The sequence below is a fragment of the Vidua chalybeata genome, chromosome 1 (genome assembly GCF_026979565.1).
Source record: "Vidua chalybeata isolate OUT-0048 chromosome 1, bVidCha1 merged haplotype, whole genome shotgun sequence".
Classification (NCBI taxonomy): Eukaryota; Metazoa; Chordata; class Aves; order Passeriformes; family Viduidae; genus Vidua; species Vidua chalybeata.
The window spans coordinates 59,261,770-59,286,024 of NC_071530.1; the positions used below are offsets into that span (position 1 = coordinate 59,261,770).

Consider the following 24,255-nt stretch of genomic DNA (forward strand, 5'->3'; position numbering starts at 1 on the left):
GCTGACAAATTGTAGGGGAATTGTGCATTCCTTGTGGCAGAACTGTCCATTCAAATCTCTTATCTGGCTCACTACGATTGAGAGCAGGGAGAGTAAAAGCAAACCTTTTAGTATCCGCAGGATGCAGAGCAATGGGAAAAAATCAGTCTTTCAAATCTATCACTAAGATAGGCCATTCTTGCGGTAACATAGCAGGATTCGGCAGACCAGGTTGCAGTGCTCCCATAGGTTCCATCTGATCATTTACCGCTCTAAGATCATGCAAAAGCCGATAATTGCCTGACTTTTTTCAAATAACAAAAATCGGAGTGTTCCAAGGGCTTGTAGAGGGCCTAAGGTGTCCTTGCCTGTATTGTTCATCAACCAGTAGGTGTGCCTGCTCCAGACTTTCCCGTTTCAAAGGCCACTGCTTAACTACCACAGGCTCGTTAGTAGTCCATGTAAGTGGTAGTGGGAAAGTCCAAACAATGGCCGTCACCGAAAAGAATGATCGTTGGTAAGGACTAGGCCCAACTGAGCTAGGACATCACGACCAATTAGACATTGGACAGCAGGTGGTAAAGTTGTTATAGAAAGTGCTGCAGACGCCTGTCTCCCTTCAATCTCAACAGTCAGCACCGGGGTACGGCTCGCAAGTGTCATCCCACCAATACCGCTCACCATGGTTGCTGCAGGCTGAGTGGGCCAAGACGCAGGCCAATGACCTGGATCAATGACGCTAGTATCTGCACCCGTATCTAAAAGTCCTTTAAGCACAATGCTATGTCCTTGATGAATCAGGCGGCAAGATTTTTTGGGGCGGGTGTTAAGGTCTAGGGTAAGCAATGCAAGACCTCCTGTCGAACCAAATCCTTCTGGAGTTCTAGGGACCCGGGACATAGGTTCCAATCCCTTGGTCGTTTGTGGGAGTGGGATCAACTGAGCAATTCTTTGACTTTTTGGTACTGTCACCGGGGGATATGACGTATGAGCGATGATCATAATTTCGCCGCAACAATCGGCATCGATGATTCTTGGTTCCACAAAGAGGCCTAATATAGCGGCTGAAGAGCGGCCAATAATGAGTCCTCCCATAGTTTGTCTGCGTATTTGTAGGGGGCCATGGATTCCCGTTGGAATCTTATATGGTTTTGAGGTCAAGAGATCAGTCTCTACTGCGGCTGCCAAGTCCAAGTCGAGGCTCCCGCAGGTGGCAGGTTGGAGTTGCTGGGAGGTTTCGCTTCTGCAGCTGCCATTTGTGTCCCGGTGCGGCCACTGTTCGCGCTGCTCTGGGAGTTTCCCTGCTTCTTTCGGCATGCATTGGAGTTGTGGGTATTTGATTGGCATCTGCGGCACCAAACTCCTGTCGCTCCGCATTCTTTTCGAATGTGACCTAAGTTTCCACAGCGGTAGCATCTTGTTCGTGCCTCTCCAGTAGTGTTAGAACGGGGGCGCGCAGCTGCAGCTTGAAGGGGAGCAAGGGCTGCTAAAACCTGATTTTGAGAGCTTATTGCTTGTTCCCGTAACCCCTGTCCTATTTCTTGTAAAGCATTAACTATTAACGCCTGAGACCCAACTGGCACTGAAGCAGCCTTTTCTAACAATGCTTGGACGGTCCAATCGCCAGGAAAGGAAGTAATCAAATTTCTGGTTGTAGAATTGCTATTCTGCAGTATACACTGTTTGAGTAGGGCATCCCGCATATGATCGGCCACCCCTGCTTTAGACAATGCTTCCATTATCTTATCCACGAAGGTGCCAAGAGGCTCCTCTCTACCCTGTTTAATCCCCATATACATTGGGACTCCACCCAGGGTTTTGACCTTGTCTATCGCTCTTCTTGCTACTATTGTGGCTTCCCTTAATTTGTCAGGTCCTAGGGCGGCCTGTTGTTCCAGACGTACATGGGCACCCTCTCCCAGAAGCTCGGCTACAGTAAGCCCTGCTAAAGGGTCGCCCTGAGCCCTAGGTAAATTAGCACTTCTTACCGCTTCCTCTCTCCAGCGTGCCTCAAAGAGTAAGTGTTGATGCGGGGTAAAAATCAATTTGGCCATTCCCCTAACATCGGACGGTAATAAGGTATGAGCATTAAAAATAAAATCAAGCATTTGCCTAGCGGGCTCACTGGTAATACCATAGCTCCCCACAGTAGCATGCAGCTGTGTTAAAATTTTCCAGTCAAAGCTCTGGACTTGCGCAGTGTACCCCCCTTGAGCATTTGGCGTAAATATCACTGGAAAAGCAAGGGTTTCCTGTGCTGCCGTGAAGAGCTCAGCGTCCCCCGTCTGCATACCCTCCCGTGCGACAGCAGCCCATACCTCACGTCTTTCTTTAGCCATGGCCTCCGCGAGGTCAGATTCTGCCCCGGGGACAGGCTCCTGGCCGGGAGACGGAGGATGTTGCAGGGCGGGTGCTACAGTAACGTTTTGTATGCCTGGAGGGGGACACGGCGGTGGGGGTAAAGGGGGAGCTGACAGTAGCACCTCAATGCCACCAGTGTCTGTGGGAGGTACAGGCATTGCAGAAGCAGAGATGGGGACGGGAAAGTTTGTGAGAACCGGAGGGTTTGGCTCACTGGAGAGAAGCGAGGGTTCATATTCCTTATTTTTCTCCTGAGCTGTTCGTACCCCTTCCACCGCCCTTTTTTCTGCCTGACACATCAACAATTCGTTATGGACCACTCTCCAAAGTTTACTCATTTTCTTGCCCGGTTTATCATCATCTAACACTAATTCCCACAACTTATCCCCATATCTTCTCCATTCTGAAAGTTCATGAACAGTATGGGGATTTACAAAAAAGCCATAAGAATGAGCATGATGTAAAAGCAAAGGGAGATCCTTATCTAAGTCAATCACCCTAACCTGTCTTTTTCTGAGAAAAGCACTAAATAAATCATATGCTGCTTGCTTGTCCATGGTTGCGTCGGTACCATTGCTGGCCCCTTCAAGCTTCAGCAGCATGTATCGGCTGAGCCCACCGCTGCGGTCACTCAGGGCGCGGAGCAAAAACTGGCAGCTCTGTCGCCGTCCTTCCAGCTGCAGGACCCGAACCCAACGGAGCACCTCTCCCGCCTTTGCCTCGGATCAGGTCCCTGTTCCGGGCGCCAGTTGTCGGAGAAGTGCCGCGGGAGACAAGACTCATGATATCATGATCATCAAGTCTCAGTTTATTGCAACAAATTACGAAGTTTATATATACTCGTTAATTAGCTCATGCATATTGCAAAAGCTAAGCTCATGATTGGTTGCTATGTAGCTTGCACAACTATCTTGCTCAACTGTCCTTGTGGTTAATACTTCTCTGTTCTACTGGCCTTGCAATTAGTGCTTCATTGTTCCTCTTTATCTTTTCCGCATACCAAGCAGTTTCAACATCCTGATTTCTGCAATAACAGAATAAAACAATAGCAAATCTAACAGGGCAAGAACTTTTGTTGAGCTCTTTTGGAAGAGCCTTTCTACTGAGAAGAGCATGGTATTTCTCCTTCTTTCTTCTATACTTTGATGCAACGTGTCAGTAGTAACTAGAGAAAGCTACTTTTAGTGAGAATAGCTTTGTATCAAATATTTTTTATAGAAAACTATTCTTACAAAAAATGCTCCTTAGTTTTCACACCTGTACAAAACAGGGGCAACAAGACTTTGTGCAGAGAGGATCATTTCCCTCCCTTTCTTCCCAGCAAGATATACAAAGATCAGGTCAGTATCACAGGATAAGCTGGGTTACTCTTGACAACAGAAAACTCACGTTATTTGAGAATTATCAGGTACAACATGAGCACATTGCAGGAGACTGCAAGCAAAATTTAGACCCACTGATAGAAGCCAGGGCACTGCAAGACCCAGATTTATGTACTGCAACTCCACATAATGCTCCTAGATGGGTGCAAAGGCAGGGAATCATGGAAAACACACTCAAAACAAGCCCTTTAGAGATAGCACACTGGAAGCATCCCATCCTTAGTTCTGGAGGATTTACAAGCTATTCAAAAGAAGCTGCCGGTCTGGAAGCTGTGGTGCTTGGAGGTGCTGGACCTGAATTTGTACAAGCTCAACTCCAGCATTTCAGTGTCCATTAGTATGTATCCAGCTCTTCTGTATCCAGAATTTGTGAAGAGGGTTCCTTGCAAAATTCTGCAAAAGGAAAAACTTCTCAGGGGATACTCAAGGTTTCTGGAAAAAAACTCTAGAAAATTGTAGAATCCCAGAGGCTTGCTTTCTACAACTTCCTTCAGTTCATCTGAATGTATTTCGTGCATGTATATCTACATGCATATCTCTGCATGTAGATAAAACACAATTTCAAGCAAGAACACATCACATGACCATCAAAACCACTGAGATTATGGTAATTCATGACTAAAACTCTACTGAGAACAGAGTGAATACATGAATCACATACAATTTTCTGATTTTCTCAATGCAGCTGCAGCTCATGTATCTAAAGCTGAAGATGCCAAGTGCCTATTAGTCTCTTCCCTGAGTGTGTAAGAAAATGTTTGCACATATTACAGAGAATTAAACTATTGGACTGCTTGCTTTCCTAGGTAAGCATCCTAAGCAGAAGAAAGAAGTAACAATCCTTTCTGACAATCCTAAGTCTTGCAGGTTGCAAATCCAATTTATATACGTAGCCAAGAGAGGACTTTCCAATATAAATTATAATTTTTCAGTGTAACTGGATGACAGTAGAGGGTTACAGACAACATTATAGGAGTAAAGCTGACTGTAAAATTGCAGAGAAGACTTCTCTGAAAAAACCAGGAGGTAAACTTTCCCCTACATACTGAATATTCAGGTTCCTTTTCTCAAGTATTTTTCTTAGTCTTCTTGGCAACTGGATGCACTTTGTTTACCAACAAGATTAATCAGCAGCTAGAAACACAACTGTAATTTAGTCTGCAACTTAACTGAAGCTTTAGTAGGTATATTTTCATTAACAGCTTGAAACTTCAGGCCATTAAAATAATTAACAAGCTTGAAGATATGAATGACTCATTTACTTAAGTGCTTTCATAAAGAAACTGAGCTATGCATTCATTTGCTTATACAGCTGTTTTTACCATTTATCAGTGTCACGCTTATAATTTAAGTAATTCAACCACTTGAAATTTTAAATTAGTGTATTGCAATGTCCCAACATTTAAATAATCAAGAAATAAGTACAAAATTGTGTTCGCTCTCTAGATATATGAATATCAAAAGAGGTAAAAAAAGAAATCCAACTCTGTAAGTGTATAAAAGTTTAAACAGAGTAATTCCGGTGACTTTTTAACTATTGTCCTATTAACACTGTATGCACTAAGACAATACATTTGGCGTTCATGCATGTGGGTTTTACATCTGATTAAGACACAAATAGGGTTTTACTCTGGACAACCTCTCAGCTCATTCACTGGATTGAAGGTGCATTAGTGGCCGGCTCACAGCAAGCTCTTGGAGTGAAACCCCAGCTTACACTGACCTAAAGGAAATGATGAACCCTGAGATCCCTCTGGGAGTCACACCAAAGCATTGCTTAAAAAGGCACACTCCTCACCTGGGCTAAAACACTGCGGGAGATACAACCTCCAAGGACCAAAGGCACCCTCACTGCTACCATTTGCTTCTCAGCTCAGTACTACTTACTTTGTACACAGAAATGCCTTAATTTCTCACAACTGCTTTCAAACATTTGCCACTAAATGTCCTATAGTCTCCTCTCTGATTAACCTCTGAGGAAATGTGAAATAAATAACATATCCATTTATTTTATGCTTTTGCTAATTGTTTTCTGAACAGCTAGAGTTATTCAAATTATACTTGATGATTTATAAGCTTTTAGACTTGTCCACATGAGTTTTTCTATATGAGATCATAAAGCTTAATTCATTTAAATGAAGAATAAAATAAAAAACTTCTCTACCACAGCAACAGAAGAAAACTAAACACAAAATCTAAAAGTGAAGGACACACAGACCAGATGTGGAAGTTTAAGATATTCATAGAAAGATAATTTCTTATCAAAAACCTAACAAATTTATATAGATTTTATCTCAAAACCCCCCCATGGGAACATTCCACTCTATCAGATAGCACAGACTATCAAATGAAGAAGAAAAATATTTTTCATCAACTCTGAGGGTTTTTTTACTTGTATTTGAGAATTCCATTCAATTTTTCTAAAAAGCAGTGCCAACCTCCCGTACTAACAGTGTTCCCTCTTGTGACAGATCTCCCAGATATCCTTTTATTTGAAAAAAATAATTATTTTTCTTTGTTTTTAAACAGAAATGTAATATTCCCCTAAACTATCAATTTAGCTAAGCATGTCAGGCATTTTTGTCCTCTTTGCTATCAAATAAAATAGTGTACTGAAAATAGCACCACACATTTATATTCCTTAGAGCACACCTACCTGCATCCAGCATCTTTATACCCTACTGTGCATTTACAAGGGTGTAGAACATCCCTCTACATCTTGACCTTCTCCTGACACCAATGCCACAAAACCATGAAATAACTCTCATACATGCACTGCAGTAAACGAGTAGAATATTACTGCTATTTTGCAAATGCTATTATTTCAAATATTGTATATAAAAGAGTTGGTTGATTCAATCTTAAATTCAGAAAGATAACTTGAAATGTTAAGGAAAGACAATCAGTGCAGTAGCTTTGAAATATAATGGAACATATTTAAAACCTTAAATGACCTGAAATGTAGACCTAAAGAGAGAATCCCTTGTGATTTTGACCAAGTCTGTCTAAACTCCTTGTACTCCTGTGTTCCTTGTACTCCTTTCTGCTCACAGAAGAAAAAACCTCCAGAACAAAAGCAGACTTTAAACAGAAATGAACAATACTCTATAAATAGCTGAAGGCTGAATACTGTCTGACCAGCTAGAAGGCACCTAAGGAGTTAGGGATCCTTCATTCTGTTAACCCTGTTCAGTGAGCCTGGCAAACCTCACTGGAGAGCAAATGTTAAGATCCAAATAAACTGTTTCACAGCTGTTTTAGAAGGTAGGTATCTCCCCAGTGGAAAAATACTGGCATATTAAGCTGAAGAAGAAAGTAGAATTCTGCATTCCCTCTCCACAGGAAGCACTCTTTTCCCCCTCACTTGACTGACTTGTCCACAACAATTCTGCTCTTGAATATAAGATGGTTGATAACTTCTCATATGAGGAGACACTGAAAAGCATCAAGTGGCCAGCACAGTGACTTGCTTTTTGAGCCACAAGTAACAAACAGGCCTCATAGTTCTTCTGGTTGCTGCAGACATAAGAAGTAATTTTCCTCTCAAAAAATTATTTCACATGGTGGAGAAAACCCAACTCCTTGCCCTGCCCTTTGCTCTAAGAAAACACACAGAAAAGCACTGCATGCAGCTGACAGCTTCCTCAGGGCAGAAGTCATGCTGGATCCCCCAGCCTGCTCTAACAAGAAGAAAAAAAAAAGCAAGCAGTTTCTCTTATCAGAGAACTTAAAAACTATATTCTGTAATAGTTTTAAATTAATTACAGAGTAACTCAGCATTTTATAAGTAAACCTAATGATGCTTAACCTCATTAGTGAGAAGAAAAATCTCTGTCTTCTAGTGGCACTGTTACAGGACTTGCACTATCAGAGCCATCTGAACGCTTCTGTTCTCTTGTTTCTCCTTTGTAAGACTTTTTGTAAAAGTCTTCAAATACTCCTTCAAAAGAAAGACTGTCCTAGCAATCTATGTTACTTCACTTGCAAATGAAGCACTACTCATTAAATATAATATTTGCGAGGCCATAGTATAAAAGTGACAATTTTCAGAAGTGTGTTTATAGCCAAGTGATATGATTGGCATGTTTAATAAAAAAGGAATCTAAAGATAATAACTGGGGTGATAAACAAAAACATGTTGGCACGTAGTTTGAACAGTAATATTTCCAGTTCCCAATTCCTCCTACTGCATTTTTAAATTTTCAACTGGTAATTATAAGATGTATCCAATAAGATATTGGAACAGTTGAGTTTGTCAGTGATTTATCTAGATATCTGCAATTAAATTCTAATACTGTTGAACTTTTCTGATTTAAAAACCCCTTAATTTTCTGGTTTCAGCTAGAGCTCCACAGATCAATGAATAAAGACACTCTCAGAATAACTCCCCATTACTTTACTGAAGGTTTATGAAAAAGATTGCTATAGGGAAGGAATCACTTAAGAGCTTGGACACTATTTCATTTCAATCAAGTCTACTTTTTGTGAAAAAAGCTACTCAAATAAAACAAAACATGGTCTGTAACTACACTTTTCAAGCACAAATATCATTGGCACAGCTTGCTCTTAAAACCATCTTTTGTGCTTTGTAACAAAGACATGGACCAAGGGGTGTGATTCAACTTAACAGATGCAGAAAGTTCAAGTCGGTAAAACAACCTACCTCTCCAAACTACTTTTTTCTGAGGAGAGGAGGGGTTAGAATCACTGGTTCAGAAATACAAATTAGGAAAGGTCAATTTTACCACAAATATGTGAGATAAAGACAAAAAAAGCTGAGAATCAACCTAAACAGAACATGGAAAACAAAAGTAAATTGTCAAAAAGCCAATGTCTTAATAACCTACAGAATGTGGTTAAAAGGAGATGGGAAGCACCTCAGTTGCCTAAAGCAACTCTAATGAAGCTTTGAAGGTGGTCATTAATCAGATCTTAACCCTATCAGATAAAGATTACAGCTGAAGGACTCCTGGTTTTCAGGACATTTGGACAACTTTCAAGAGGGCCTGAAAAAGGCACACCCTTGATACATAAACTATCAACTGAGATCTAGCATTTCTTTCCATTCATTCAATCCTCTAGAACCTGGACCTACAATTTTCTAGCTGGGAAACTAAAATTAGTTGATTCAATGTAACAGAGGGTAGAGTACTTGGGCTTACACACACTTGAAAAAAAAAAAGAACCCTACCTCTGGAGTAAAAAAAAAAGTCAATTAAAATAGCTTTAAAAAGCTGTTATTATCTCAGTATTGATTTTCTCATGCGGGAATTTTGGGTAACAAGAGATCTTTCAAATAAAAACATTACTATATGAAAACTAATATTTAATATATAAATACAGAAGCAAATTATGCTTTGCATGCCCAGAATCCTCTTCCATTTTAGAGTCTTCATCAAAATCCCCTCCAAACAGGAAAGCCATTAAAATTTTGTAGGACAGCTGGCTCATGTGAAAACAGCAAGATGTGCTGCCAACAGAAGCACTTCTCTTTAGAAGCTGATCCTGGATTTCAGTCTGGAGTGTTTCACCATTGCTTCTGGGAAAAAAAAATATTACCGAAACTGCAGTAATTTTTTAATTGCTTATGTAGATGACATCAAAGAGTCTGTTTACTTCCAAACTGTTAGAAATATAAGATAATTCAGACATTTAAACATACTCTCAGCTTGCAGTAACTATGAGAACAATTATTATGCCAAGGAAAAAAATGTACCAAAAGGAATCAAGAACAATTTCTACTTTGGACATTGAATGCAATCAATAGTTTTGGGAAAAATGAAATTGGTGAAAGTTTCAGCTCTTAACACCTCAAAACATCCATCTGAACAGCCCTTTAAACTTGTCACAAGAGTACTTTACAGACTTGGAACATGCAGGCCAATCCAGGTGTTGGATCTAAATAACTTTTATTATCCTATAAGTTAAGTTTTAAACACAAGCAAAAAGTACTTATAACAACCTTGCAAAACATCAGTCAGAATTTGGTCATGTAAAGAAATATTCATCACATTGTCTTATTACCTTAAAGATGCTTTCTTCTCCCAGACGTTTAATTTAGAATGCTGAATTAGACTGAATTTACAGGAAATTAATAATGGGAGACAAATTCTGGCTGTTTCCTGTGAAACAGACTGAAACAAAATTTGAAACTTTCTAGGTGTACTAATCTATAAAATTGGAGCCATCACATCATCTATGTTGAACTTCCCTAACTTGCTTTACCTTAAGAGAAGCCTTTCCAGGGAAGCACCTTCCAACTGACAAATGCCACCCATCACTGCAAATTCTTAAAGCAAATCAATCTCTCCCACAGCTGGGAGAGAAGGTGGTTGCCTGTCAAGGATCTCTAATTTTGCAGAGTTTAGGTCTGGCTTTTTTTGAATAAGCTTTGAGGGAACAGTCTTTAAAATGAGACATGCTCCTCTGTAATCCCACAGCCACTGACACAGCAAGCCCACAGCCAAAACCACAGTGCAGTTTCAAAAATGAACTGATCTTCTAGTTCTGGCCAATTCCAATAATGAACTCTGGTTCTTACTGAGGGAGTCTGAACAAGAGATTTTCAAAAGGACCTCACTATTATGCATGGCAAAACTCTAATGGCTCCAGAAATGGACGTAGTTTAGAATAACCACACACCACAAAATTCTGATTACAAGTTTGAAACAATTATGTGGTAGAAGCTCTACCAATAAGAGCAAAATGAATTTGAATTTTCTTCAGACAAACAACATTTTCCAATTACCTGCAAACATAACCAATTGTTTACTTTAGGATTTGTTCACTCTGGACGCAAGGTTAAATGTTCTCTTGAACATCCAAGCACTGATCACATACAGAGAGTTTGATCCTCTTTCCTTTTGCAGTTAGACATCACTGAGTGTCCCTTTAAATAAAATCTATTCTAAGGAAAAGGAGATAATGAAAGATTTCATTCTTAAAATTAACTTCACAACATACATTTTTTTCTAGGGTTACCTTACACAGTAGCTCTTTAACAGATAGATTGCTTGATGATTAAGTGAACTATGCTAATGCAACAAATGATCTAGGAGGCAGGAAATTATGACTTTAAATCACCAATATTTCTAAATTTAGACCTTCAGCTTTTCTATACTGTAAAAATCAAATCAACAGCATACATAATCTAGAAAGGAATTTTGGAAGACTGTTCAGTGTAATAATATCACAACTTTACTAGTGAAACAATGCAATGAATTGCCTGGCTAAGGAAACAGAGGAACCATCATTCTTTGGAAAAATGGTTGAATTTCTACAGTTATTTTGTCAGCCACATTTGAGATGTGCTGCTGGCTATTAAGGGTACTTTCAAGAAGACTTTGACCACATACCAGATAGTTCCTTAATATGTTTTGAATGGTCTGTCACTGAAATTGTTTCTGAAAAATAGCCTGGACTATAACAAATCTGAGTCTGACAGCTTGGGAAGCACTGAGCTTGTAAAAAACTTAGGTCTCGAGATTCTCAAAGTAGACTGTCTCAAGACTGAACTGGAATAAAGTTACAGTGACAATGAATATACTTGTTCAATTGGGATACAAGATGTCATCAACAAAATTTTGCACCGGAGTTTGCAGCAGTCTTTTCTGTCAGTAAGAAAGAAAGGCAAACTATAATTTCTGTCTTTTAGAAGAGTGGCTATTGTAAGGAAGTACTATTATATTTGAAAGAAAATACTTACCAATCAAAATATCACAGTTACTTTTAAAATTCTAGTAAATGGGCACAGAAAAGATAGTTGCAGGATTTCTGAGGCTCTGGGCTCAATTTTCCTTGATTATGAATTAGCAATGGATCTAGGAGAAAGGCTGCATTTCCCCTCCAGGAGGAACTATCAGTTTTCTCAAAGGTTATTTTTTTTCTCCATGCTTGAGAATTTCAGAAGTGGCACCAATCAAATAAATGATCACAGTATTCTGTAAGTTTCAAGACTGAAGACTAACATTAAATATAAGAGCTAGATTTTTTTGTAAGCGCTATGATTTCAATATCAGTAACTACTGGAAAGGTGTAGAGGAGCCGCAGAAACCTATAGTCTCTGTAGGCCTCATCTCTAATAGGAATGAGCTGAGACAGATCATAGGAGAACTGGATCATATGCGGACTATTTCTTGTTCATCTTCTGTTTTTCAGAGATTGTTGAGACTGTTCTTATATTTCCCCTTTTATACAGTATCTCTTTAGCACATACAACACTTACTGAACATGAAAACATCAATTTAAAGCTTCAAGCTTAAAATGTTAATTGGAATGACGGGCTCCTTTCTTATCAAGCAGAATTTCCTGCCTAGTAGACACTGGGTCAGCATGTGAACCAGCACTTTTTGAGTATGTTTTCCAGCACGCCTATCAAGATCAATCCCGAATACAATTCAGGATTTACTATGTCTATATAGTTTCTGAGTGAAGTATTGCCAAACTTACTTAAAAACCTTCCTGTATACAGACTAAAATTTAATTACAAATGCACTTCCTCTATCTTTTTACAACATACTTGGGGAATAGTTATTTAGCAATATTCCTTAATGTGACTCTTTCTTCCTTTTGGTTTCCAGAAACTGGTATGTTTTCCACACAACAAAACATCACAGTATTAGGCTAACTTAACAGTGACATGCCACCACCATGCCTTGCTGATTCAAGCTGTGTTCTAAAACATTCATCATCTGCTTGCCTTTCCTCTTCCAAACTTCATTTGGGAGAAAGTTTTTCTTCTATCCATTTGACACAAATCAAGTTCTCATAACTTGCAGACTTTTTATTGAAGAAGGTCAAAATACCCATGAAATACCCATGATAAACTAAAAGGCCACACAAGCTTCCCCTGTAGCTCTTTCTACAGTAAACACAACACACAGCAACATTACTACCCCAATCAAAATCTCTCCATAAACATTTATATATCACATTCTGTGTCAGTTTTTGCAGTTTCTTTCATACCTTCTTTGTGTGCTAGAACAAAGCTCAGAAAAATTATAATAATCTAAGTCATTTGCTTAAGACCTACTACTTATATTACCCTCATTAAGGAAAAAGTGTTAGAGCTTAAAGTCTTATGGCTGGGAATTGAGTTTGGTTAGAGAGCAGAAGGGAACTATAACACATATCTGAGTCATGTTTGCACTTTCAGCACCCTATAGTACAAGCTGATGACCCCTGCAATTCTAAATTAAAATCTTATATTGCTTGCTCTAAATTGTTAAGTTTAAAAACTATTAACATAGTGCAAATGGAGAACCATTCATTAACATATTTAACATAAGCACTTAATAAACTAAGTTCTAGTATACTAGCAACTTGTTTGATAGTCATTATCCAACAGTCAATGCTGGGACAGTAAAATCAATTTTGAAGAAGAGACTAGCAAGTTTAAACTTCTAAGTAGAAAAGCATTCCAACAATCACATTGTTATGAATGACCAACATAAAACGATCTCAAAAATTTAGGACAAAAAAAAGCACAGCTTTACAAACCATGCTTTATTTTACCTAAGAGTAACACTGCAGAGAACATGGTTCTATATCTGACACAAGATTGAGACAACTTTAAAAGAAGTGCAGTTCAGTTGCCTTCAGTTCTTTCTGAACAGGTGATATCCTGGTACTCAATAAGACATTTACTAAGACCACTTCCTTAAATAAATCCCAAAACATTGCAGAGATAAGCATGACAACTTCACAGACTTACAAGAAAAAGTTGCCTATATATAGGCAAATACCAGATTGTAAGAAAGCATGCTGAATAGCACAAACACAATGAAACATCATTAACACCTCTTACATTTAAAAAATTCATACCTGGGTACACTGCCTGTTAAACTTCTTTCACTTGATGACGATGATGATGATCCAGGTCTCTGACCTGACTTCCTCCCTAGAGTCTCTGTTGCACAAATCTGAGGTTTTTCACCTTCCTCTTCTGTCTTTTTTTTTTCAGTATCACTTTCATCACTGCCTTCTCCTAAGATGTCATCCACCTGCCAAAGAGTGGAGGAGTCAGTTTATCTTCCAGCAGACTACTCTGTATTAATCTTTCGTAATTACTGGATCACTCTTCAATCATCATTAAGAATATGCTTCAAGTTTCCTTGGCCTTCTCTGTCAAAATTTAAATTAAAACCCAATGTCTTCAACACAGCTTCTGTAAAAACTCTAGTAACATTTTATTCAAATAAAGTATATTTATTCTATGCTTAGCTTAAGGTAGATATACATATACACACATACATGATAGTCACACAAGAAACTATTATAAAGAGTGCTGTCTTCTGAAATTAAAGGTATAGATGATTTATACTATTGGTACTTACTGATGCATACTTTCTACTAGATATATTTTATATTATTATAACATATAGAATCACTTGGGCAAGACATATTAAAATCTCCAAGTAAGAATTCTTATATTTACAGCTACTCCTTGGTACATATATAACTGCAAAGAAGTCAATTTCTAAATAATACAATATGAATGAAACAGAATGTACAAACCCCATTTTAACTTGACTGCTTGATTGTGCTAATTAATAAGGACAAATCTATCAAAAGGCTTACATATTTTGTTAAATAGTTGTTTGTCTTTACTTTTGAAAAGTTACCATAGGACTTGATAATCCTCTAAAAACCTATGAATTTGCTGTGACAGGTCTGGATCTGCTGAAACCATCACTAAAAGCAAATCATACTCATGAGCCACCCTAATGAGCTTCAAAAGGTTATAATCTCTTTGAGTTAGCATTCAACCGTCAGAAAGAGATGAAAACATAAGAAAATATAGGTGAAGATTTCCCCAGTCTCTCAATTTTTGTGACTGGCAGAAGACATGGAAATAAGCCATGTGTGAGCACTTCTCAACTGATATTTAAGAATTTTTCCTAGAAGCAGCTTATCTCAACATAAATTAAAATATGCTTCACTACTATTCTTTGTTCTCACTAATCCACAGCAGCTTTATAAAGAAGAAAAATATCTGCATATAAAAATGGACTAAAAGGTTTCATGCTGTTTATTTGCTGCTTTTACATTAATAATCCCAAAAGCTGAAAGAAAGCCGTAAGAAAGTCATTTAGATCTGGTCATTCATAAATGAACCTTTAATTTCTTTGTTTAGCTCATTAAAAGGAACTGCAAACCAGTTTAGACATTTAAGTCCACATGGCAGTTTCAGGTAGAAACTGTAGGAATTGCTGGGTCTAATCAAATAATATTAGTCCAAAACGTTTTTCCTGTGAGCAGAAGTTGTGATACGCATAACAAATCACAATCATGGAATGCAATTAAGGGTCAGGGAGACTGAAAGCACTGCTAGAATTAAGCCAATGGTGAAACAAGGAGAAGAATGTGAAGTACACAGGATGGGGATTTTTCTATACGTATGGAACGCAGTGAAAGTCTCAAGTGTTTCAAGTGTTACAGTTTGGGATGGGATGGTAGGAAGACCCTGCCTGTATAGATTTGGTAGAAGATACTCCAGGTACCTGACATGGCTAGTACATGACAGCACATATCTACAGCTCTAACAACTCCTCTCCTGCAAGTCTTTAAAATTTAAAATTACAGTCCAAAAGCAATACTCTTCCAGAAAGTCTTATGTTTAAAACTATGTTCTCACTACAAAATATGTTAAGGTTTTCAAAAGATAAAGTTAGGTTGATAGACATTCAGTATTAGAGATGCCTCTCTCAAACTGAAGTTTGATAGTATTTTAAAATCTACATTGTGTGAACAGTTTTGAAAGACTAGAAGTCTAGTTATTGCCATGTCTGTTTTTCTTTCATCCTGTATAATGATAACATTATTTGTTTGAAGTCTGAAATGACATTTAATATTAGAATTACTAGAATTAGTTGTACAGAAATATATGCCATTTCTCTGGAAGGCCATAAAAAATGCATGTATAAATCACAGAAACATATCAAATTTCAAAAAAAATCATTGCATATGAAAATGATGTGGGATGGTCCCCACAAATCTTTAAATAGAAAGTCACCCAAAACATGAATTCCTGCTTAATTATTGGCTAAATTGCAATTGTGCTGAAAAATACAAGTATTACATCTTCATCTTCCACAATTCTCAAAAGAAAAGGAAAGCAAACCATATTTTCATTGAGGCAGTGAGATTTCAGCCCATTACACTTGAAAAAGTTAATAGGCAAAAAAAACTTCATTAATATATAAACACCAACTATCTATCTATACCAATCACTAACTTTGAATAAATAAGAAAGTTCAAAGAACAGAGGAACCTTTTAATCTGATTCAGAACATGACATATACAGGTGTACCAAGAACCAACTACAGCTTCAGCTTATGTGATTGGATTTTACATGATTAATATAAACGGAACATATAACACTTCAGAAGAAAATGCCAGCTAATACCAAATCCAACTGGTAAGATACAGTGAAGGGATGCTTACTGCTTTAACACCCACAGCAGCTACCTTTGAAATAGACTTTTATAACCCGGCAACAATGACTAACATTGAAAAAGAAAAATTATTCATCCCTTGAAAATGATGTTGTTCAATTCAGTAGGAGAATCAAAAGCCTGACAAATCTCTTAAACACTCAATTATAAAAGCCAGTAAAAGTCCTAATGTGACAAAGCTATTTTATTTCTCATTTAGGAGGAGCAGAGCATACACTCATGCAAAGTATAAAGACCAAAGAAGAGCAATGAGATTTTCAGTTTCATTCTCTGATTAAGAGCTGAAAAGTACCTAAAGCTTTGCTAAAAGGCAAGTCAAAGCCTTCCATAGTACTAACTAGCCAGATCAGCTGCAAGTGTTTTTACTCCAGAAGTTGAGTTTACACATTCAAAATTAATTAAGACTACAAGAAAAATACCAAAAAAGAAACTACTATGAACAACTTCTATTTTTCCTGAAGTTACAAGCAATGTTTTGATACAGAAAAATGGATATGACAGAGTTATCATGATACATTTTTGGAGGTAATAACTACATATTTCAAAACAAAAAGGAGCTGTTGATAAATTTTAATTCTAGCAAGTGCTTTGGGATTCAAGTTTTAATAGAACTGAGAAGCTACCTTAGACAGCCAACAGGACAACACTTGCAACTGCTTAAGATCTCTTAAAAGTGGTACAGTAGTCTGAAACCTCTCTTAACTGGTACAGAAAAAATTCTGCAAAAAGAATAGGTTTGATAAACAGCATTTTGTGCTCCAGTACTGCACAGAGGATACACACATTTATGACCCTCCCCACTGGTCTTTCCAAAAAGACTTTTGCTCCACCTGATTGTGTAAGTTAAGGGGGAAATAGAAAAACCTACCAAGTATTTACAAGGAGTTTTTTAGGTCTATTTCTACTGCCACAAAAACATCTGTTCATTGTAAGCAATGCAAGCAATTAGTATTGACAGTAAGTACAGCTAAAACCCAGCTCCATTTCAGCATAAAACCTGTGTGTCCTGAGCATTTATTCGAGATTGGGTTGAATGTATTTTATTTTAGGAAGAACTAGCAAAAACGAATATAGTTTGCCATCTGAATGTGTCAAAAGGTTTCAATATGTACCTTATATTTCCTCTGTGGTATATAAAGTCAAAAAATAACTCTAAAATGATCTTATAATCTTTAACCCTGGCTCCCCTTCCACCACTCCCTTCTGCTTTGTCCTGAACTACTGCTTTTTAGTACAGAAATCAGCTGACTATTTTAGAAACTTTAAAAGAGCAGCAAAATGAGAAGATTGAGGTAGGAAAAGGGACATTGAAAATTATGAACCAAGCAGCATTTCTGAGCATGTGAAATTAACAGTGAGTGGCAGTATTAGATTGTAAATCAAACTAGAGAGAGCGGTGGCTCCATCTTTCTGGAACTGCACACTGAACTTGCCAGCCTTCCAGGGCAGAGGTGTGAAAACAAAACTGCTCTTTCTGCAGCAAAATAAATGTAATAGTTTATTAACTCCACACTCCAAAGTAATCTGCAGGAATGAATACAGCACTGATAACACGAAAGCAGGTGCAGTTATATTCCCATAACCCAGCTTGCAAGAGGTCACCCAACAGCACTCTCTAGACAGCACACACAATCACTTGACAAATCATTATTGTGACACAATCACAAATGCTTGTCCTCTCTTTCCTCAAGCTCCTCAAAGAGTACACCAGGTATATTGTGCAATTGACTTGGAAAGTTTAACTGCTCGACACAAAAGAAGCAATATTGGCAAGGAAGAGTGAAAGGCCATGACAGGACTGACAGAGCCCCTGCATGAGCAAGAGGCAGAAAGCGAAGTGCTGGCTCACTTAACTTTCATGGGCAGTCCCTTAATTTCAAATCCCACTGGGTTCTGTGCTAAACAGCATAATACAGATTTTACCAATATGTCAAACTTTAGCAAGATCAGGTGCTAATTATGCAACTTTTTAGGTCAGAGTAAAGTTTCTGTGATAGCTGCCTCTTTGAATGCTATCTTCTACTGAACACAGCATTAATCTATTTTTTACATATATGTATTCCATTGTACCCTTGATAAAAATGGCTGAGTTCAACAATATATCTATAAAATATTCTTCATTTCTAGTGAAGCCAAACAGCAAAAAAGCAAAATCAAAGTGTAAAGTAATATAGAAGTACTTAAAGATGGAAATTGAAATTTCAATTGAAATTCCAAAACAAAACAAACCTTTCCTAGAATAAGAAAAAATACCTGACATCAAGTGAATTTGTATTAATGATCACAGATCAGCACTTATTTACTCTGTGAATAAATTCAACAAAGAATCTGGTTTCAATGGTGTAAAACGGTTTTATGAAAAGCTTTCAGAATATCCAAATAGTTTCAAAATAAGGGAATGTGTTTTTCTTTGTAATTTTTATCACTTACTGTATTTATATTCATAATCCCTTTTTGTCTCTACCTTTCAACAAAAAGACATCCCCAATGACATTTACCAGTAGCTTCTTCATTTGCAATTAAAGAAACATTACAACATTCTACTGTCTTTTTGTAATAGATAAGTATTAATTAAATACAGATATTACTGCTTTGCTCCTCAGCAGCTGAAGTGCCAGGAAAAGAGATCTTCATGCTCAAAAAGTATAATTTAAAATACATTTTGCTTTTCTAAATACTTTATCGTATATTTTTGAGTGGGAGGTGATTGCCTTTTTCCTCTATGAAAGGGCACTAACCATGGGTAACTTTTTTTAGTTTAGGCAGTAAACAGATTTCTCAGTTATATTCAAAGTCATGCCTTTAGAATGAGATCAAAACCAAACCTGTAACTTCTGCTTCCTGGCACTTGTGGTTTGGAATTATTTTCACCTACTGTTAATCAAACTGCACATAGATATACTAGCAGCTCCTGGTAATAACCTTCCAGTTTCAAGATGAAAAGCAATTATTTGAGAAGAAAAAGCCTTGGCTTGACACTGAGCATAGTTGCTATGCTCAAGCTTGGAAACCAGCAATTTAAAAACACCATGAGGAATTTACTTACATGGAGCCCCGCTGCAATCCCTTGAGGCTGCACAGGGACCCTGATGGGAAATGAAGTGGCAGTGCAGCCCCAATAGCTGGAGTTCCCAATGCTGCTGACAGCACTGGCTACAATGCCATCACAAGTTTTAACTGCAGCCCTGGGCAATAGACTGTGCTCCTAAAACGCAGATCTGAAGGGAAAAAAACTAAAACCTACTGCTTCTGATAATGCGACCATTTAATCTTTGCAATTGAAAAGGCAAGGTAACTGCAAGTACAGCTGCACAATTCATTATATTTGAGCTTTACTAGTGCAATTAATACTTTGACTAGAATGAAATAAAATGTCACTTAGAGATTGCATACCAGTATTGGTCATTAAAAAGCACAAACAATCCTGTATCCATGTTTATGATTGAATGGGATTGATTCTTCAAAGAATGCCATTTAAAAGTTTGTATTTCCCACCTGGAGAGCAATGTCTAGATTTGAGTGGAAACCTCATAAACATTAAGATGCCTAGAACAAATATATGAAACTCCTAAAAGAAGCACAAGGTGCAATCCTTTCTTGATAATTAGGGTGCCTCAAGTGCTGACTTACGGATTCCAAAGTCTTTCTAAAACATAAATTTTGTTATGGAACAAGGGGAATGGCTTTCAGCTGAAAGAGGACAGATTTAGATTAGCTATGAGGAGGAATTCTTCCCTGTGAGGATGGTGACTCACTGGAACAGCCCAGAGAAGCTGTGGATGCCATATCCCTGGAAGTGTTCAAGGCCAGGCTGGATGGGGCTCAGCACAACTTGATCTAGTGAAAGGTGCTCCTGGCCATGGCAGGGAAGTTGGAACAAGATGATCTACATCCCATGGCAGGGGGGCTGGAACAAGATGACCTAAGTCACTCCCAATCCAAACCATTATAGGATTCTCTGATTATTGGTATAATGAAAATTGTTTTCTTTCATTAAATTGGTAACACTTCACTGATGCTGGAAAGAAGAAAAAGCCCATTCCTAACTACTAATTTGTGAAATTTAAATTAAATTCACATGGACTGTAAGTTACTGATTTTAACATTAACAATTTTTTAATTCAAAGACTCTAAAGAGAAAATGTCTCAAGGGAGGTAATACAATCATTTATCCAAAGCCTTTCTGAGTCAGGGACATCACTGGAGCCTGGAAGCTATGGCTTTTTCTGATTATAAAGCTATCCGTAACTCTAATCTTAATTTCCTTTATTCTGCTTTCAAAAGAAATTCTCTGCCAAAAGATTGTTAAATAGCAATAGGCCTGTAAGTCTCAATTGCAATTTTTTTCGAAGGGTGAAGTCTAAGATAAAAAAAATTAATAATACCTGTGTGGCCAGAATACAGTTATTCACCTATCCAGGAGGCCAGATTCAACTAGAACCACTTGAAAACAAGAACAGCATTTCAACTCCACCTTCCCTGCCCATCAGCTTATGGCTGGGTTGGAGAGGAAACAGCCAGAGCCCACTGGAGGCAGCAAGTATGGAGCCCTCTGTTCCTTTGGTTGAAGCATTTCTAAAATAATGACAACCTAGCATACATAACAGCTCAGTGGCTGCTAAATGCAATGATTCTTTAATTAGCTTGCTGAAAATATTCATGCCAAAATTCCAGAAAAGGCTCCAACAATGTAAGTTGAGGGCCAGTGAGTAAGAGCATGATCTACAGCTACCCTTCAGAGAAAGAATGTATTTTTAGTCTGTTACTGACCATTATTTATGAAAAGTTCTGGCCTTAGGTAAGGCAAAAAAGTAAGTAGTTAAAAGAGGTCTGTCCTGGGGTTCTTTGCAGGGAAGCAATCTTCTGCTGACACCGGGAACAGAACACTGCCTCCTCAGCAGCAAATGATTTTTCAGGTCACTCTCATAGCTATAAACAACTGTGGCTTGCACCATGACCTTACTGCACAGAAAAGAATTCACTTAGTTTGACATCACAATTTTTTTTTCCAAATTTGGAAAAGTCTAATAATTTTTCACTTAGTTTTGATCTTAATTTTTTCTACTGTATATGAAAACTTTTCACTTTTTTCCTCAATGAACTGAAAAGATTTTTTTATATTTATTCCTACCAGCCAAATGTTTTGGTACAGTTAACTGAGGAGCAAGATATTACCACCCATGTCTCCAAAAAAGCAAGCAAGTAATTTCAGCATGCTTTTGAGAGGTGATATTAGGGCATAATACATGTGAACAATTAAACTTTCCTACAATAGACACAGTCTCTATTAGGAGATTTGGGCTGAATTTAAGTCACTTGGAAACAAAGAAGTCGCTGGAAGGACAAGCTGTCTGAATTAGGTTAAGTTGTCCCTCAGTACATAAAATTTAAGGGAGAATGTGTGATGTAACTCAGTCCCATTTCTTCTGAGTAATCTCAGAAGAACTTGTCTTTCACATTCAATCTCATGTGCTTTTTTTTTTTAGCATTAAATTACAGCACTTTTTTCTCCTTTCAAATTTCTGACTCAATTTTTAGAGTCACACAATGCACTTATGCAAGTGTCCAATACCCCTTTGTCTCAAACACTTTCCAAAGCAGATTTCACTGTCCTCTACCACAATTACCATCGGCTCATTGGAGCAGGTGATGAATCAGAAATATCAGAAATTACTAGTCTTGTTCATGATTAAACAGAAGAAGCACTCTTCCTCTATTTAAATCTCCATGCACTGAGAACTACCTTTGTCCTATCTTGATTATGATAAAGGCATACTTCAGGTTAGAATATCAAAGCCTGCAGTGTTACCAAAATCTATTTTGGCAGATTGAGAAACAATTGCTCTAAACAGTTTAAGGCATATTACCAAACCTTAGAAAAAAGCTTTTATGAGATTTCTTTCCCATATAATTAATTTAGGGATTGACTTGTATGTCCTGGATGACTACATGTAAATTAAAATGCATCCTACTGAAACCAAAGCTGGTCAGAAAAAGCTATGCATTTATCTCCTTGTTCATTGTGCGACATCTCACAGACAGCAGCAGCTTAAGTGACCTTCAACTGCTTTAAGCTGAGTTACTGCTTAGCTAGACCACTTCCCTGTCCCACTTCATTTCATGCCTACACTAACACACAAGCAGTAACAGTACACCACAGCAGGAAAAAGCAGCTGCAAAGAGACTTTGGAGAAGGATCTCTATTAAATGTGTCGCCACAACCTCAGTAGCAGAAGACTGCAACAGACCAATGGCCTGGAGAAGTTATGTTAAAGTACTACCATATGCTCTTTTGTGACCAATACAGAATTTCATAATCTGATTAACTGATTGGTACTATCAGCAAATTCTCTTCTGAAGAGTAAAAGTTCTGTCACTGGGCTGTCTTTCAAGTTTACCTGCAAGTCTTAAAAAAACAAAAAAAACCCCTGCAACAGAACAGAAACTCAAGCTGCATGCTCAAGTTCAAGTGCCACATATTACTAAGTGTCCCGATTTCACTTTAGGCAAACCTTGACCTTAAAGAAATGAGGCAGTGAGTGAGTCCCCAGGTGATAGTCTGTTGCACCCAAATTCTGTTAGTCTTTTTGTAGAAATAAGCACTCTCTAAATATTCAGAGACTGGAATACCTAGAGAGTCTGTTGATGCTATACAAACAGAATACTAATGTACATAAACTCCTAGAAGGAAGAGAAAGGAACAAGGAGAAAATTCTTATAAAAATACGTATTTGATATACTTTAATTCACAGAAACTATCAAGTGTGCAAGATGAACAAAGACTAACATCACTGTAGTCTTTTCCCAGCCAACAAAAAAGGCCTGGGAAAGACTAGAAGTATCCCTTTTTGTTTAAGACAGGTGGACATTTCAGGGATTTCAGCTCACTGCATGCGTGTGTCCCTACAGCTCTTATCTTGCAAAACTTTATAGCAACAGGTTAAAAAGCTGCAGCAGCCTACAGCTGTACTGCTCACCTGTTTTAAAACAAGACAGTATCACACTTTTTGTTCTCAAAGCTACCCTTTCTTTAAAGTAGAAAGTATGTTTCACTGATACACAGCAAAGAACAGCTTTGTCTTATAACTTTGCAAGACTCTAAGAACTATCAGTTTGGCTATTAACTGAAGCACAGTTTTGCCAGAAGTTGTCATAACTTTCTTTTTATTCCTAGAGATTTAACAAGAGACATGCACAATCTAGATTTCTTTAAAAATATATTAACCTAATTTGCTAATGAAACAACAGTTGCACAAGTTGTTTAAATACGGTCCCAAAATATCACTGACATACTAGGTTAGAAATCCTAACATTCTATTAAAAATGACGCATGGCAATTTAAGAGGGCACAGAGCCTAGACTCTGAGTGATCTTTTCCGACACTTCACTGCCAAGGGGAAACCTCAGTAGGAAGCTGCTAATGAAGTGCTGAGGGCAGCACAATAGCAGTATGCTACTATCAAGGAATTATACAACTTCTGAGCTCCTAACCTGGTTTTATATTATTTAGGTTATATAAAGACACAGAAATTTGAGTAAAAATAATTTAGCACAAAAATACTTAGTCGACTTTTACTGTTTCTAATCAGTCCCTCAGAGCAAGCCTTTTCTGGACATAAACTTCATTTTACAACTATTTTTTGAACACCAAGATACCATCAAGTGACCTCTTGACGGTATCTGCTCTCACATAGTTTCACTTAAAAACACAAAAGAATCTATGGATGCTAAACACATCTATTGCAGTGATCCCCTGCATGAGCATTTTGTAGAAGACAGCATACTGATGGCCCAAACCTAGTAAGCAACGGGATTCCTAGGCACCTAGCTAGGATGAAGTGTTATCTACTGCTAAAATTCACTTGCACTCTGGCCCAGCTGATGAGTTTCTTTCTGATGCAGAGAGGCAGGTCTGAATAGGTATGGATAGATTTCCTTCATCAGTGCAACCTGATGACTGCCCAAATAGTTTTTGAAAGAGAATGGGACAGTTCTCAGCATATACTCACTATTTCATCTGGAAATACCTGCTGAACTAGTGGATGGAATTTAAAATAGTATTTTTTTTCCTAATATGA

The 24,255-nt window shown here is 37.8% G+C and overlaps 1 protein-coding gene across 11 annotated transcripts in view; it reads right to left on the minus strand.

Annotated features, from left to right (window-relative positions):
• The window catches only part of CTDP1 (CTD phosphatase subunit 1), a 109,959-nt gene that overhangs the window by 28,547 nt on the left and 57,157 nt on the right, over positions 1–24,255 (minus strand). For 5 of the 11 annotated variants that reach the window (XM_053964455.1, XM_053964447.1, XM_053964532.1 and 2 more), the window contains 2 exons: positions 13,545–13,723; positions 3,942–4,115 (listed from right to left, as the gene is read on the minus strand). In XM_053964455.1, the coding sequence (XP_053820430.1) occupies positions 3,968–4,115; positions 13,545–13,723 (327 nt within the window). In that variant the 3' untranslated portion in view covers positions 3,942–3,967. Of the gene's footprint in view, positions 1–3,941; positions 4,116–13,544; positions 13,724–24,255 lie in introns of those variants that run through there. The other 6 variants (XM_053964474.1, XM_053964463.1, XR_008434834.1 and 3 more) reach the window with 4 other exon arrangements.